Source organism: Anomaloglossus baeobatrachus, chromosome 3 (genome assembly GCF_048569485.1).
Source record: "Anomaloglossus baeobatrachus isolate aAnoBae1 chromosome 3, aAnoBae1.hap1, whole genome shotgun sequence".
Classification (NCBI taxonomy): domain Eukaryota; kingdom Metazoa; phylum Chordata; class Amphibia; order Anura; family Aromobatidae; genus Anomaloglossus; species Anomaloglossus baeobatrachus.
In genome coordinates, this window is record NC_134355.1 from 5,728,946 (window position 1) to 5,746,082 (window position 17,137).

At 55.3% G+C, this 17,137-nt stretch overlaps 1 protein-coding gene across 7 annotated transcripts in view; it reads right to left on the minus strand.

Moving 5' to 3' along the window:
* Positions 1-2,336: 2,336 nt before the first annotated feature.
* The window catches only part of VEGFA (vascular endothelial growth factor A), a 34,496-nt gene continuing 19,695 nt past the window's right edge, over positions 2,337-17,137 (minus strand). Inside the window, exons 2-9 of one of the 7 annotated variants that reach the window (XM_075338968.1) lie at positions 16,446-16,494; positions 9,587-9,783; positions 9,182-9,258; positions 8,821-8,853; positions 6,227-6,274; positions 4,731-4,868; positions 4,198-4,292; positions 2,337-3,808 (exon numbers count right to left, since the gene is read on the minus strand). In XM_075338968.1, coding sequence (XP_075195083.1) covers positions 4,226-4,292; positions 4,731-4,868; positions 6,227-6,274; positions 8,821-8,853; positions 9,182-9,258; positions 9,587-9,783; positions 16,446-16,494 — 609 coding nt within the window. In that variant the 3' untranslated portion in view covers positions 2,337-3,808; positions 4,198-4,225. Of the gene's footprint in view, positions 3,809-4,197; positions 4,293-4,730; positions 4,869-6,208; positions 6,275-8,820; positions 8,854-9,181; positions 9,259-9,586; positions 9,784-16,445; positions 16,495-17,137 lie in introns of all 7 variants that reach the window. The other 6 variants (XM_075338967.1, XM_075338973.1, XM_075338971.1 and 3 more) reach the window with 6 other exon arrangements.

Consider the following 17,137-nt stretch of genomic DNA (forward strand, 5'->3'; position numbering starts at 1 on the left):
AGTCGGACCATGGTACCGATACAGCACGGGCAACAGAGGACGGAACGGTCACTAGAATAATTGACTGTGGGCAACTGCAATGTGAGCCAGCCCATAAATGAGAGCGCCCGCCCGGCAAAGCCAGAGCCCGCCCGGCAACAAGAGCGCCAGCCCAGCAAAGCCAGAGCCCGCCCGGCAAAGCCAGAGCGCCAGCCCAGCAAAGCCAGAGCCCGCCCGGCAAAGCCAGAGCCCGCCCGGCAAAGCCAGAGCCCGCCCGGCAATAAGAGCGCCAGCCCAGCAAAGCCAGAGCCCGCCCAGCAATGAGCCAGGCAGCCCGGCAAAGCCAGAGCCCGCCCGGCAATAAGAGCGCCAGCCCAGCAAAGCCAGAGCCAGCCCGGCAAAGCCAGAGCCCGCCCGGCAAAGCCAGAGCCCGCCCGGCAAAGCCAGAGCGCCAGCCCAGCAAAGCCAGAGCCCGCCCGGCAAAGCCAGAGCCCGCCCGGCAATAAGAGCGCCAGCCCAGCAAAGCCAGAGCCAGCCCGGCAAAGCCAGAGCCCGCCCGGCAAAGCCAGAGCCCGCCCGGCAAAGCCAGAGCGCCAGCCCAGCAAAGCCAGAGCCCGCCCGGCAAAGCCAGAGCCCGCCCGGCAAAGCCAGAGCCCGCCCGGCAATAAGAGCGCCAGCCCGGCAAAGCCAGAGCCAGCCCGGCAAAGCCAGAGACCGCCCGGCAAAGCCAGAGACCGCCCGGCAAAGCCAGAGCCCGCCCGGCAAAGCCAGAGCCCGCTCGGCAACAAGGAGCGCCAGCCCAGCAAAGCCAGAGCCAGCCCGGCAATGAGACAGGCAGCCCGGCAAAGCCTGAGCCAGCCCGGGAAAGCCAGAGCCAGCCCGGCAAAGCCAGAGCCAGCCCGGCAAAGCCAGAGCCAGCCCATCAACGAGACAGCCAACTCCGCAACGAGAGAGCCAGCCCAACAATGCCACAGCCAAAAGGCCAGGGCCGCAATGAGAGAGCCAGTCCTGCAACAAGAGCGCCAGCATGGCAAGGCCAAAGTCACAAGGCCAGGGCCAGCCCACCAACGAGACAGCCAACCCCACAAGGAGAGCCAGCCCGGCCAGCCAGCTCCACAACACCCTTTGCTACATGTGAGGCGTTTTGCAGTCATGTGCACTGTCACATAAGAGTATGGAATAAATACAATAAATACTGCCATACAGACAATACTGCTGCGAAAAGCTAGATTTGCAGTCATGGGGACATGTCTGGGCGAGGGACTAACAAGACGTCATGGGTTCCACAGACCAGGCAGTGGAGACACAGAAGCGGGATTCTTATGGACAGCAGCTATATTGTGACACAGATCTTTCATGCAAGCTACACAAGAGATGCAGATAACATGCGCTGCATGGCATCCTTCATCTAGAGCGGAGGTGGCAGGGTGGACGGCTCCGGAGCTGTGCTGGATATCCAGCCGGCTCCAATCTGCCAGCCCTAGAGGAAGAACGGGTGAGTAGTATTGTCCTTCTGTTCCCATTGCCTCTGAATATCGATTATAACAGCATGAACCCAGATACAACATGGATCCCAATATCTGAGCGTACGTGTGATAGGAAGGAGGACCCCATCACTGCAAGCGACGTCCTCTGGCCTCCCAGCCTTTATGCCCCCAGTCGGCCTCCTGCACATGTGACGGTAGCAATGGCTTGTGAAGAATATATTAAAGAAAACCACCAAAGAGAACGAATAAAAACATTGGACAATGAAAGTATTTGTATAAATTATCTTAAATAGAACAAAATACTGCACCCTCTGCGCTGTGTAAAGGGGACATTAAATAGGTGTCTGCATCCATGTATACACATACACACTATAGGGTTCCTGGTCCATCTCACCCCCGCCCGTGCTGTGGCTCGTTACAGACCACCCTGGTCCCCCACCCATGATCTACGTATCAGGCCCATCAGATGACTTGCCATGTGCTTTAAATCCCAGAAGGCACTTATTGTACGTGTGAGTCCATGTGTGAATTTGGCACTAGAGTAAGGGCCGTGCGCTCATACAGAATGAATGGGTTCTGAAGAACAGTCTTGTGGGAGGTTCTCGGCCGGACCATCGCACATACACACCACACAGCTACATTTATGACACCCCCTCCCAGTGAGAAGGTTTTCCAGACAACTTTGCAGTGTACAGCGATTTCATTCTAACACAGTCTAGCAGCAAAGGAGCCAAGTCCCTCATGCAGGGATCAACCCTTTATTTGTGTCACGTTTTATCAGTAAATCTTTCATCGGCACTATAATAACCAGAAAGCAGCGCAGGGTCTCGGGGGGGGGGGGGGGGGGGGAGGAGCCTCACTCACGTCTCAGAAAGCAGTGCGGGGTCTCGGGGGGTGGGGGGGGGGGAAGGAGCCTCACTCACGTCTCAGAAAGCAGTGCGGGGTCTCGGGGGGGGGGAAGGAGCCTCACTCACGTCTAGGCTGCAAGGCACGTGGGACCTTAGAACAGGTGTGTGTCTGTATACATGAGATACAAGGGCTACAGTGGACGTGTTTCTATAGACTCCAGGGCGCACGGTGGAGACACGTGGCCAGGACGCCGCCGGTTCTCATACATGCTAAGCCGGTCCTGGTTGGAGGATTGGGGTGGGAAAACCTTTCACCCACTGGAAGGCAGTCTCACTCAACATTAACGATTCATTAAACAGCAAGCTGCACTCATTGAGCGATTCATACTCTTAATATAGTCATTTCCACTCATTATGAGTGAGTCTTCCTCACTGGGGTGAGTAATTAACTCAATGTACAAGAGTTCACGTCATTTGCCGAAAGCTCACTGGGAGAATACAAGTCCCAGTGGGTTCTAGTGATTGGCGCCAGGTCTGCTCGCTCATCCCAAGCGTCCGCTCCGGTGACCTCCTTGATTTTGGTCCAGACTCAGTCTTTGCTTCTGCGAGATCTTGCTTTCTTTTAGTGTTAAGACCACAGAGATACAACTGGCACTGGCTCAGCAAATGCCTGACAAAACCGAGCCAATGGGTCACATCATTTAGGAAGGGCATAAAGTAAAAACGTCCATAAAGTCAGACATCGGTTTGAATAGAGGACATACCCAAATCAATACACACCATTCGACATTAGATGCCAAAAGCTCCTTTGGGGCAGAAACTGTGCATGACGGGCAATGACGTGGTCTCTGGCCAACCTATGGCACCGTCTCCGGACCTCAATGAGTCCATCTGCAGAGGGCACAGTTTGGTGAAGGATCGAGGCTTGCAGTTGGAGGACTCCAGAACATCTCAGCAGGGCTTCTTTGACCTTTGATCTGATTTTTATGTTGTTTTTTTGCCTCTTAAGTATTGGTTCAGCAGAAACTTAGCGACAATAGATTATGATCCAGAATAATTAATATTATTAGAGGCTAGCATCAGCTGAGTAGCTATCCCTCACGTACGTCAGTGAAAAACAAAAAAAGGTTCAGTTGGCGACCAAAGTCCAATACATTATTATTTGTTAAGAAAAATCCAATATTATATATATATACATATATACTCACACAAATATATATATATATATATACATATATTTAATTAGAATATATTTATAAGAATCCAAAAAAACGTTATGACCCCGCTGTTCTGGCTCTCGATGTGTAGCAGCATCAATTTTGAAAGGAGAAGGAGAGATGGCGATTACTGAGTAATACGGCTTTTCTTTCCCTCCTCGGGGACACGGAATGCATGAGAACCAAAGTGCTGTGCCGAGTTTCGATCCTTCATTTTCACTCCATTTTGTCTCTTCTGGAGACGCTCTCCTCATTTCACCGCCGCGGTTTTTCACATCTTTGGAAGAAACAAAGTGAGACAATTTAGCTTTCAGCAATGGCAGACAGCAAGGTGCATGCTACGGCATCCCTCTACCCGTGCTACGTCTCGCTCTGTCCCCGAGTCTAAGCACATCATGGGGCAACACACAGACATGAATCATATCTGGAGCACAAGGTGGAGCCCATGTTGCACAAACGATTAGTCACGGTGGCGAGGTAACCATGTAACCCCTAGAAGAGGAAAAGGCCACGTACAGAAAAAGGCTCCAGAAATCGGAGCCAGCGACTCTTCCCACGTTACAACGCTGGGCGATGTCTACATATGATGTAACCTCCTCCTAAAAGCTGGACTGACAACAGACAGAAGCATTCAGGTGACATACAGGGGTTATTGGGGTAACTTACTTTGCTGCAAAGGGGTGCAGAGCGCAAGTTAGTGAGCGAGGTCAGCAGAATAGGGGGCCGCATATGGCTGGTGGGCTCTAGGCTTCTTGCCTCTCCTAGTGAAAGACAACAAACTGCTCTAAATGGCTTCTCAGGGACAAGTGTGTTAGGATGTAGCTGGACATTATGATGTACTATGGTGGGGTACAGCGGGTGATCAATACATGGATACACAGCAGGGAGATGAAGGCCTCCTCTTCACACCGCACGGCGGCAGCGCTATTATTCACGTCTCGAGAGGCCGCTTGCTCCATACGAGAGGGAAGCTTGTCCCAGAACGGTATGTGCCGCTGTTCTCAAAGCTCAAGAACATACCGTCACATACATGGAGGCTCAGGATTAATGCTGCAAGCTGTAAGCCTCCCTGCAGGTTCAGCATGACCGGTGTGCACAGGTAGGGAGGCAGCGCTGTCCTCTGGAGACAGGGCGCAGGCAGCGAGTAGCAGGAAGCAGCTCTAGCTTTACAGATTCGCCCACATGTACGATCAACCAACCTGCAAGTCCTTTCGTTTAACTCAAGCTGCTTCGATTTGCAACGTGAGTCTGTGTTTTTACAGGAGCATTTACAGGTCTGGGGGTCTTGGATAAACAAGTGTTTTCTCCTCTCTGTGTCTGTGCAAGGCTCACAATGACTGCAAAAAGCAAAAGGAAAAAGAGTTCTAAGCTACAGCGCAACAGCAAGAGAAACGTCAACATGCAAAACTCCTGAACACATTCCCAGCAATCCCCCCATCCCGCAGCCCCCCGAGCCACCACCGGCCCAGCCTGCTCTTATAGCTCCCACCCGTGCAGCAAACAATGGAGAGACAAGCAGCGCTGCGGACGCTCAGGGGACGGTAACAGCGCGGCTACCAGCGCAGGCGCTGCTCAATGTACACATCTGCCACCCCGGGAAAGACACACACAGGTGGGGTCTGATCAGAGGCGAGCACACAGCGTTAGGAAGCCGGAACGTGCATTTGGAAGGAGAGAGGTGCATTTATGGGGCAATGTACGGTATTAAAAAAGGAACAAAAAAAATACAATCATCTTTTGGATTAGACTGAAAAAAAGCAAGAACTTTAGGTTAAAATTGTAATTAATTCTGCCTTCCAAATGCAGGACTTTAATGTTAGAGAATAAGAAAAGCAGCAAAGAGGAGAGTGACACCGGGAAGCAGCCACCGCCAAGTACCCAATACGACGCCATGCACATACACGGATGACCGGGGGTGAACACACGTGGCTGTGCGTCATGCCGCCCTGCACCGCCAAGTGCCCAATAATGACGCAGTACACACACATGGATGACCGGGGAAGCAGCAGCCACCGCCAAGTACCCAATACGACGCCATACACATACACGGATGACCGGGGGTGAACACACGTGGCTGTGCGTCATGCCGCCCTGCACCGCCAAGTATCCAATAATGACGCCATATAGGACCCTATGCAGTACGCACACGGATGACCGGGGATGACCATTAAAAGTACATTCATTTTCAGCTGGAATGTTTAGAGTATTTCCGTATATTTGAGATCGGTGGCGATGGGTCCCACCACCAGCGCTGCCACAAGCCACCACCAAAAGCCGGGCTGGCCCAATGTAATCATGAGATCAGGACAGGGAGCAGAGGCCACCAGAACCGTGTGGCTACAGAAAGCATATAATCAGTGCCCGTCTGCAGAACACAGAGATGGGCACAGCCGGCAGCAGACCCCGGGCTACACCGCCACCAACTCCGGCAAAAAGCTGCTGCACGAAAAGAATCCGGACCAGGCAACTCATGATGACATTCAGCCCTCCGCACCCCGCCACCATCAAGACCTCCAATTACAGCCAAACAATTGGGAGATTCGCAGTTTTATTGACCCTCCCCCCAATCCGCGAGCCACACGAGCAGATTAATGGGATTAATTCATGGAATGGGGTGAGACAATGCCAGGATTTTTATTTGTGGTCGGGATTTAGTGAGCACACGATACAAACGTACAAGCGGTGCCATTTGTACCGGATTTTCTTGCGCTTTCGTTTATGGCCCTTCCCTCGTTTTGCTTTTCTGGAAGAAAAAAAATAAAAAACACAGAGCGAGAGACAGAGAGAAAGGGCAAAAAACGAGAGAAACTGCAGCAAAACCAAGGGAATATGTGGCGAGCAGTGCAGTATAGTGACGCTACGCAGAAACCGGCCGCGGGGAGCACAGTAAGGACCCGCAGGAAGCAGAGGAAACCCGGGGGGCCGCGTCTGATCAGCACCACATACACATGACCTCTGCGGTATGATCACCACCAATAGTGTCACAGAGGACGGGAACACAACACAAGTGGCCCCCAACATGCATCCATGCCCCCCGCCACCTGCAGAGAAACCCACAGGCGTCTCCCCCCATGGCAGAGCAAACCCACAGGCGTCTGCCACCATGGCGGAGCAAACCCACAGGCGTCTGCCACCATGGCGGAGCAAACCCACAGGCGTCTGCCACCATGGCCGCAGACCGGGCCTGACAGACACCTGTATGCTGTCACCGGCGGCAGCACTGCCGGGTCCTCCAGTCTCCGCGGTGGACAGCGGCTCTACGTTCCCCCGGTTATCTTGGGCTCGGCTATCTCCTGCCTCATTATGAAGCTGCACGGACAGCAGAGGTGACCTTTCCCACACGTGGCTGGATATTAATAGTAAGCTTAATAGGAAAAAACATCTCTCTCCAAGGGGCCTTTCTGCAGCAAAGCACCATGGGATATGCCCTACAGTCACTTCACTCTCAGTATGTCTTTCATGGAGTCTCAATGATGGGAATTCCTACATTTACATTAAAAAATTGTTTAAAAGAACAGAGAGTCCTCAGTGGTTGATACCTTTTAATGGCTAACTGAAAAGATGGTAATAATTGCAAGCTTTCGAGACTACTCAGGTCTCTTCATCAGGCATGGTATAACACAAAATCCGAAGAGTCACGTATTTATACACAACAGGACTTAGAATAGTGCAGTAAAAAAAAAAAAAAAAAAAAAAAGAACAAGTTATACGAAACAGAACTATCTCTATGGCTCTATTTACTTGTACATTTACATTATCTGGGGTTAATACTACAGCACTTCCCACTAGCCATATACACTAGCCATATAACTGTCTAGAAACTGGGCAGCTCACCAAACACACACCACTGGGATATATACATATACACACACACAATTATATGAGGGGCTGCTGATAAGTCTTTGGCTTATGTGTAGAATATAAATTTTCAAAACTGTGTTTGTTGCTTATGGCAACAGTGTTCTACGCACGTGGGAAAACAACATGGCGGAGTGTCATGCGATATTCACAGAGGAGTGAAGGATATTCATGGAGATATGTCGCAGACATTGGGGGATAAATGCCCTCATATTCCACAGGTAAGAACTGGGTGGTCAAATTTAAGACGGGCCCCTTCCACCCCAATGATGAGGAACGTCCTGGACGCCCGAGAGTGGTTGTTGTTCCGGAGATGGTCAATGCTGCGCACAACCTCAGACTGGAGAATCCACCAATTTCAGCTAAAGCAATAGCAGACATCATGGGGCTTTCCCGGGACCGTGTTTGTGTCATTTTCCATGCACATTGGGACATGAGCTCCCCAAATGTCTGAGCACAGATCAGAGAAGCAGCGAGGGACAACGTCCTTCTTTTTGCTCGGCTTGCAGGACTTGGCACCGATGTAAGAAGTGTGCGACATCAGTGGAGTAAATGGAAAGTTTCATCATCCTATCTCGTTTCTTTCTGGGTAAAGCCAAAGACTTATCAGCAGCCCCTCGTACAGCAAACAAAGGACTGTGGGAGGAAAAAAAAACACCAGAAAGCCAAGCAGGCAGCCATGTACGTAGCGTATGAGCAGCAGCCGGACATCCCCCGATATTAGGATTGGACGTGGTCGTATAAATGCATTTGGTGTTACTGGATTAGTACAGCGGGCGTGGTCTGCGCGGTCACAATAGAGGTGAGCAGGTAACCGCGCGCGTCCTGCACATGCAGCAGAATACGAGCGTGCATTAGCGGGTGCATGGAGGACAGCGCTGAGCAGCACCATTGCCAGCTGACAGGTCCTGACAGAGAAGGCCTCACCCCCCAGGCTCCCGTCTCCCCCTCCTCTACCCACAGTGTGGAATGTATTGTAGTTCTGGGGTCTGGAGGACGGTCACTGATAGAACTGGAAACAGCAGACTGAGGTGAGAAGACGCCAGATATTCGAGCGATGAGCCGCGCATCCGGAGAAGCGTCATATACCCAGCTCTCGGTGACGTCCCCGGCCGCCCAGCACCGAATGCTACCCGGGCACCAGGTGCTCATAGTTACAAAGGTCGAAAAAAAGAAGACCTAGGTCCATCTGGTTCCCTCTTCCTCCAGCGGTTCTACATTCTGCCCCTGTATTAATCAGCGCAGCTTCAGAAGCAGAGGACACAATGTCCACAATGCACTGAGGAGCGACCACTTCCTATCATTGTCAGGTCCTCCAAGGAGGGAGCAGTGCTCTGCGGCCCCGGGAGCTCCTCCAGCAGGACAGATTAACCCTCACAGGACTGCAGGAGGGGCTAATGATACGTCATGACACAAAACAGCGTCACTTACTTTTCCTGTTTGCCTTTAATTTCTTTCTTTAATCTGCAGAATAAAAAAAATAAAATAAAAATTCAATCTATTTAAAAAGGCAACTGTATTGGTCAAAGGAGCGACAGGGGCGGCGCAGGAGAGAGGTGGCGCAGGAGAGAGGTGGCGCGGCGGCAGAGGTGGCGCAGGAGAGAGGTGGCGCGGCGGCAGAGGTGGCGCAGGAGAGAGGTGGCGCGGCGGCAGAGGTGGCGCAGGAGAGAGGTGGCGCGGCGGCAGAGGTGGCGCAGGAGAGAGGCGGCGCGGCGGCAGAGGTGGCGCAGGAGAGAGGCGGCGCGGCGGCAGAGAGGCGGCGCGGCGGCAGAGAGGCGGCGCGGGAGCTCACCTGCACTCACAGCGGCTGTGCTGCTGGAAGCTCTTCTCCACGATCAGTTGACTTAAATGAGGCCTCATCCTCAAGATCTACAAGAAAGATGCAGAAGACGACTGAACATTGCATGGAGGTCTGACCCTTAGTAATCAGCATGAGTGTGTGGAGGGTTGGACAACAAGGTGTCCACATAAAGTGACTGGCGGTAACAGTGGCTCCCAATATGTGGACAAGACTGATGCGTGCTCAGGATGTAGGAACGTGGCATTGCACCGATGTCAGCTGCTGACCACGTACCAATGTGCAGCCCTGTCCCAGTTACTGAAGAATGTTAATCTGTGCGTCTCAGTAAGTTTATAAGAAGGTGAATTAGGTGCCGCAGCCCATGTGTGGTAGAAAGTGCCAGGCGTCCGCACATACCTGCATGGTGACATTGTGCCACTCGGTGGGCACACACTCGAAGTTCTCATCGTTGCAGCAGCCGGCGCACCGCTTAAGGACAACACAAGACGGCTTGAAGATGAACTCCACCTCGTCAGGATACTCCTGGTAGATGTCCACCAAGGTATCTCGCTCCTGACACATGCTGCGCTCGTAGACTTTCATAAACGGTACAACTGCAAATGAAAGACACCGTGGTCAGCATGGATCCCAGATACATGTATGTGTATATATGACCATTCAACAGGACACAGCACTGACAGAGGATGAGCCGGAGAAAATAGAGATTCCTATGCTATAAGGCAAGAAATGGCTGAAGCCGACGATGGCAGCAGACGCGTCCCCACGAGCTGACGTGTCCCTGCCGATGCTTGCACGGTGGCAGCAGACGCGTCCCCACGAGCTGACGTGTCCCTGCCGATGCTTGCACGATGGCAGCAGACGCGTCCCCACGAGCTGACGTGTCCCTGCCGATGCTTGCACGATGGCAGCAGACGCGTCCCCACGAGCTGACGGGTCCCTCCCGATCCTTGCACGATGGCAGCAGACGCGTCCCCACGAGCTGACGGGTCCCTCCCGATGCTTGCACGATGGCAGCAGACGCGTCCCCACGAGCTGACGGGTCCCTCCCGATCCTTGCACGATGGCAGCAGACGCGTCCCCACGAGCTGACGGGTCCCTCCCGATGCTTGCACGGTGGCAGCAGACGCGTCCCCACGAGCTGACGAGTCCCTCCCGATGCTTGTACGGTGGCAGCAGACGCGTCCCCACGAGCTGACGAGTCCCTCCCGATGCTTGCACGATGGCAGCAGACGCGTCCCCACGAGCTGACGAGTCCCTCCCGATGCTTGCACGATGGCAGCAGACGCGTCCCCACGAGCTGACGAGTCCCTCCCGATGCTTGCACGGTGGCAGCAGACGCGTCCCCACGAGCTGACGAGTCCCTCCCGATGCTTGCACGATGGCAGCAGACGCGTCCCCACGAGCTGACGGGTCCCTCCCGATCCTTGCACGATGGCAGCAGACGCGTCCCCACGAGCTGACGGGTCCCTCCCGATGCTTGCACGGTGGCAGCAGACGCGTCCCCACGAGCTGACGGGTCCCTCCCGATCCTTGCACGATGGCAGCAGACGCGTCCCCACGAGCTGACGGGGTCCCTCCCGATCCTTGCACGATGGCAGCAGACGCGTCCCCACGAGCTGACGTGTCCCTGCCGATGCTTGCACGGTGGCAGCAGACGCGTCCCCACGAGCTGACGAGTCCCTGCCGATGCTTGCACGATGGCAGCAGACGCGTCCCCACGAGCTGACGTGTCCCTGCCGATGCTTGCACGATGGCAGCAGACGCGTCCCCACGAGCTGACGTGTCCCTGCCGATGCTTGCACGATGGCAGCAGACGCGTCCCCACGAGCTGACGGGTCCCTCCCGATCCTTGCACGATGGCAGCAGACGCGTCCCCACGAGCTGACGAGTCCCTCCCGAGGCTTGCACGATGGCAGCAGACGCGTCCCCACGAGCTGACGAGTCCCTCCCGATGCTTGCACGGTGGCAGCAGACGCGTCCCCACGAGCTGACGAGTCCCTCCCGATGCTTGCACGATGGCAGCAGACGCGTCCCCACGAGCTGACGTGTCCCTGCCGATGCTTGCACGATGGCAGCAGACGCGTCCCCACGAGCTGACGTGTCCCTGCCGATGCTTGCACGATGGCAGCAGACGCGTCCCCACGAGCTGACGTGTCCCTGCCGATGCTTGCACGATGGCAGCAGACGCGTCCCCACGAGCTGACGGGTCCCTCCCGATCCTTGCACGATGGCAGCAGACGCGTCCCCACGAGCTGACGAGTCCCTCCCGATGCTTGCACGATGGCAGCAGACGCGTCCCCACGAGCTGACGAGTCCCTCCCGAGGCTTGCACGATGGCAGCAGACGCGTCCCCACGAGCTGACGGGTCCCTCCCGATGCTTGCACGATGGCAGCAGACGCGTCCCCACGAGCTGACGGGTCCCTCCCGATGCTTGCACGATGGCAGCAGACGCGTCCCCACGAGCTGACGGGTCCCTCCCGATCCTTGCACGATGGCAGCAGACGCGTCCCCACGAGCTGACGGGTACCTCCCGATCCTTGCACGATGGCAGCAGACGCGTCCCCACGAGCTGACGGGTACCTCCCGATCCTTGCACGATGGCAGCAGACGCGTCCCCACGAGCTGACGGGTATGAGTCCCTCCCGATGCTTGCACGATGGCAGCAGACGCGTCCCCACGAGCTGACGGGTATGAGTCCCTCCCGATGCTTGCACGATGGCAGAATGTTCTCGCGGGATGTAAGCTGCTGTCAGGGGTCTGCGGCGCCCACCACGCAATGAAGCGTGTCCGGCTCAGCCATTTATGGTGGCCTGGGGAGGAATACCCGTCTGATGGGACGGGGGGGGGGGGGGGGGGGGGGGGGCAGCATCAGGTATATTCAGTGATTGGAGAAGAGCAGTGATCATTTCCAGCCCGTTTTCTGACCTCCAGAATTTGGGCTGACTCTTGCCTTGTGGGAGGGAGCTCATTAGACGCGTATCTCGGATAGTGGACAAAGACTCCCAGTCACAGGAGAGCCTTAGCCACATGGGGCCCAGATTAGCAGCAGAAATTCCCCTGCGGTCTCCGCACCCCAAACGATTGTTCATCGGCCTCTGGGATTAGCAATAAAAGCTGTTAAAAATCCCCCAGCATCCAGGCCAAGCACTGGTGGAGCTGGGACCCCCCAGCTGTTACCCCCTTTACAGGCAGTGATTTGCTCCCCCGAGCTGTCACCTCGGACACTGCGTACAGAATACTATTACACATGGAATAATCCCTCCAGCGGCTTCCGTCCATTACACAGTCCCCATGTTGGAGGACAAGGTCCTGAACAGACAGCATCTGGAGCAGAAGTCCTCAGTTAACTTCTGCAGATGACCCCCCTCTTTCTGCTAGAAGTGGTCCAACAGCAGAGACCACCAGAGCAGCTGCTGAGACCCAGCCCTTCCCCTTCTCCCACTCCTAAGACACACTGTAGAACAGCCCTGCCCCCACTCAGGTTCTTACATGTGGATCTCAATATTTCCTTAGGAAGCCTTAAAATATAATATTCCCCCTCCCCATTGATGTCACGGCAGCAGACCCTGCCCCTCTGTACAGCTCAGTGACGCCCGTCTCCAGCATGCATGGCCTGCAGACGGCACGTACAGTACAGGCTTTTTGGGTTAATGGGTGCTCGGCACGCACGCTGCCCCACGCGGGATCTGCAGTTACACCAGCGCTGAGTGAATTCGGAGCAGTGGCTCGCGGGTTGATAACCTTCGCCGATAAGTTCAGCTGCTGCCATCACGGAAACTTGTCCTCTTATCACGTGTACTGACAGCGGCTTCACACTCACCGCCAGCGCTGAAAACCTGCGAAAACCGCGCTACCAATATGCAGGTAAGAAGTCCTGACCCCTACCGGCTGCAGACTGGAACAAAGCACTCAAGGGTGCCGAGAACTCGGCCGGCGCAGCCATAGGAGAGAATCGTGACTACGTAACAATGCCGGAACGTCCCCGGCTGCTGCACGATCCCCACGTATCAGGAGCTTAAAATAAACGGGCTGACTAATCTGCAGCCACCCGCAGCCGAGAAGAGGCAGCCATCCCCGAACCTGACTGACTAATCTGCAGCCACCCGCAGCCGAGAAGAGGCAGCCATCCCCGAACCTGACTGACTAATCTGCAACCACCCGCAGCCAAGAAGAGGCAGCCATCCCCGAACCTGACTGACTAATCTGCAGCCACCCGCAGCCGAGAAGAGGCAGCCATCCCCGAACCTGACTGACTAATCTGCAGCCACCCGCAGCCGAGAAGAGGCAGCCATCCCCGAACCTGACTGACTAATCTGCAACCACCCGCAGCCAAGAAGAGGCAGCCATCCCCGAACCTGACTGACTAATCTGCAGCCACCCGCAGCCAAGAGGCAGCCATCCCCGAACCTGACTGACTAATCTGCAACCACCCGCAGCCGAGAAGAGGCAGCCATCCCCGAACCTGACTGACTAATCTGCAGCCACCCGCAGCCGAGAAGAGGCGGCCATCCCCGAACCTGACTGACTAATCTGCAACCACCCGCAGCCAAGAAGAGGCAGCCATCCCCGAACCTGACTGACTAATCTGCAGCCACCCGCAGCCAAGAGGCAGCCATCCCCGAACCTGACTGACTAATCTGCAACCACCCGCAGCCAAGAAGAGGCAGCCATCCCCGAACCTGACTGACTAATCTGCAACCACCCGCAGCCAAGAAGAGGCAGCCATCCCCGAACCTGACTGACTAATCTGCAGCCACCCGCAGCCGAGAAGAGGCAGCCATCCCCGAACCTGACTGACTAATCTGCAGCCACCCGCAGCCGAGAAGAGGCAGCCATCCCCGAACCTGACTGACTAATCTGCAGCCACCCGCAGCCGAGAAGAGGCAGCCATCCCCGAACCTGACTGACTAATCTGCAGCCACCCGCAGCCGAGAAGAGGCAGCCATCCCCGAACCTGACTGACTAATCTGCAGCCACCCGCAGCCGAGAAGAGGCAGCCATCCCCGAACCTGACTGACTAATCTGCAGCCACCCGCAGCCGAGAAGAGGCAGCCATCCCCGAACCTGACTGACTAATCTGCAGCCACCCGCAGCCGAGAAGAGGCAGCCATCCCCGAACCTGACTGACTAATCTGCAGCCACCCGCAGCCGAGAAGAGGCAGCCATCCCCGAACCTGACTGACTAATCTGCAGCCACCCGCAGCCGAGAAGAGGCAGCCATCCCCAAACCTGACTGACTAATCTGCAGCCACCCGCAGCCGAGAAGAAGCAGCCATCCCCAAACCTGACTGACTAATCTGCAGCCACCCGCAGCCGAGAAGAGGCAGCCATCCCCAAACCTGACTGACTAATCTGCAGCCACCCGCAGCCGAGAAGAGGCAGCCATCCCCGAACCTGACTGACTAATCTGCAGCCACCCGCAGCCGAGAAGAGGCAGCCATCCCCAAACCTGACTGACTAATCTGCAGCCACCCGCAGCCGAGAAGAGGCAGCCATCCCCGAACCTGACTGACTAATCTGCAGCCACCCGCAGCCGAGAAGAGGCAGCCATCCCCGAACCTGACTGACTAATCTGCAGCCACCCGCAGCCGAGAAGAGGCAGCCATCCCCGAACCTGACTGACTAATCTGCAGCCACCCGCAGCCGAGAAGAGGCAGCCATCCCCGAACCTGACTGACTAATCTGCAGCCACCCGCAGCCGAGAAGAGGCAGCCGAGAAGAGGCAGCCATCCCCAAACCTCTCCTGCCAGCAATCACGCCTAATGCCGAGGGAACCAGAGGACAGTGCCACCTGTACAGAAGATCCACAGCAAGCGGCCCCCCCGTCCTCCGAACACGGTATTACTGCAAGCGGCCCCCTGTCCTACGAATATGGTATTACTGCAAGAGGCCCCCTGTCCTACGAACATGGTATTACTGAGAGGGTCCAGGGCAGTCCTCTGGACCGGCCACGCTCCGGGAACATGGTATTACTGAGAGGGTCCAGGGCAGTCCTCTGGACCGGCCACGCTCCGGGAACATGGTATTACTGAGAGGGTCCAGGACAGTCCTCTGGACCGGCCACGCTCCGGGAACATGGTATTACTGAGAGGGTCCAGGGCAGTCCTCTGGACCGGCCACGCTCCGGGAACATGGTATTACTGAGAGGGTCCAGGGCAGTCCTCTGGACCGGCCACGCTCCGGGAACATGGTATTACTGAGAGGGTCCAGGACAGTCCTCTGGACCGGCCACGCTCCGGGAACATGGTATTACTGAGAGGGTCCAGGACAGTCCTCTGGACCGGCCACGCTCCGGGAACATGGTATTACTGAGAGGGTCCAGGGCAGTCCTCTGGACCGGCCACGCTCCGGGAACATGGTATTACTGAGAGGGTCCAGGGCAGTCCTCTGGACCGGCCACGCTCCGGGAACATGGTATTACTGAGAGGGTCCAGGGCAGTCCTCTGGACCGGCCACGCTCCGGGAACATGGTATTACTGAGAGGGTCCAGGGCAGTCCTCTGGACCGGCCACGCTCCGGGAACATGGTATTACTGAGAGGGTCCAGGGCAGTCCTCTGGACCGGCCACGCTCCGGGAACATGGTATTACTGAGGGACATCTACCCCTGCTCATCCTCCAGAAAAAAAAATAAATATAAAACAAAGCAGCTTTTCTAATGGTTTCCCACCTTAATTTTAAATTTGGAAGTAAATAGAAGCTACTCTAAGAATGAAGCCGTGAAATATAAGAGTCCTGGCAGCTGAGGCGATGCCGGCACCTGAGCAGTAAGAATTAGGCAGCACCTGCAGCCATTACCCAAGGCTCCAGCCATTCCTCTTAGTACAGACGACCGCCATCTCCCCATGCACCCCCCACACACCACCCCCCACACACCAGGGCTCATACGTTATCAAAAGAGCTGCTGCCAAAAATCAACTGGAAGCTGCTCGACGGAACGCCAACCACCGCATCCTTATGTCCCCAACAATCTATTGGGGGGTGTTGAGAGGCGCACGTGCACATTAAGTGGGTGGTCAGTCATCTTCATCATAGCTGGCAGATTTGGCAGACTCTTATCTCATGTATATGGAGGGCTTTACACCCACGCCCTACCCTTGAAATCAATGTGCTCAATGTTCCAGGGCAGTAAAAGCAGAGATAAGTGAGAAGTTACTGGCTGTACAGATGCTGGATCAGAGACTGTCCAGAAGGGGGCAGCCGTCTAGAAAAAACACAGAAAAAATAAACACAAGTCTACTAAAAGGCGTCCTTACCTTCTGTGGGTTTCTCCTCTTTTTCTTGGGTGGGGGCCGCCAGGGAAAACTGCAGGAGACAGAAACAAGAGAAACCTGTGAGGATGCAAGAAACTAAAGGGCAATGTCAGAATCAGCCAGCACCGATCAGTGCACAACATCACAACCCATAGCCTAGAAGACCCCGCGAGGACGGAGCGTTACTATACTGCCATCATCTGGAGGCAATACAGCAGCCAGCACCGATCAATGCACATCACAACCCATAGCCTAGAAGACCCCGCGAGGACGGAGCGTTACTATACTGCCATCATCTGGAGGTAATACAGCAGCCAGCACCGATCAGTGCACAACATCACAACCCATAGCCTAGAAGACCCCGCGAGGACGGAGCATTACTATACTGCCATCATCTGGAGGTAATACAGCAGCCAGCACCGATCAGTGCACAACATCACAACCCATAGCCTAGAAGACCCCGCGAGCACGGAGCATTACTATACTGCCATCATCTGGAGGTAATACAGCAGCCAGCACCGATCAGTGCACAACATCGCAACCCATAGCCTAGAAGACCCCGCGAGGACGGAGCATTACTATACTGCCATCATCTGGAGGTAATACAGCAGCCAGCACCGATCAGTGCACAACATCGCAACCCATAGCCTAGAAGACCCCGCGAGGACGGAGCGTTACTATAATGCCATCATCTG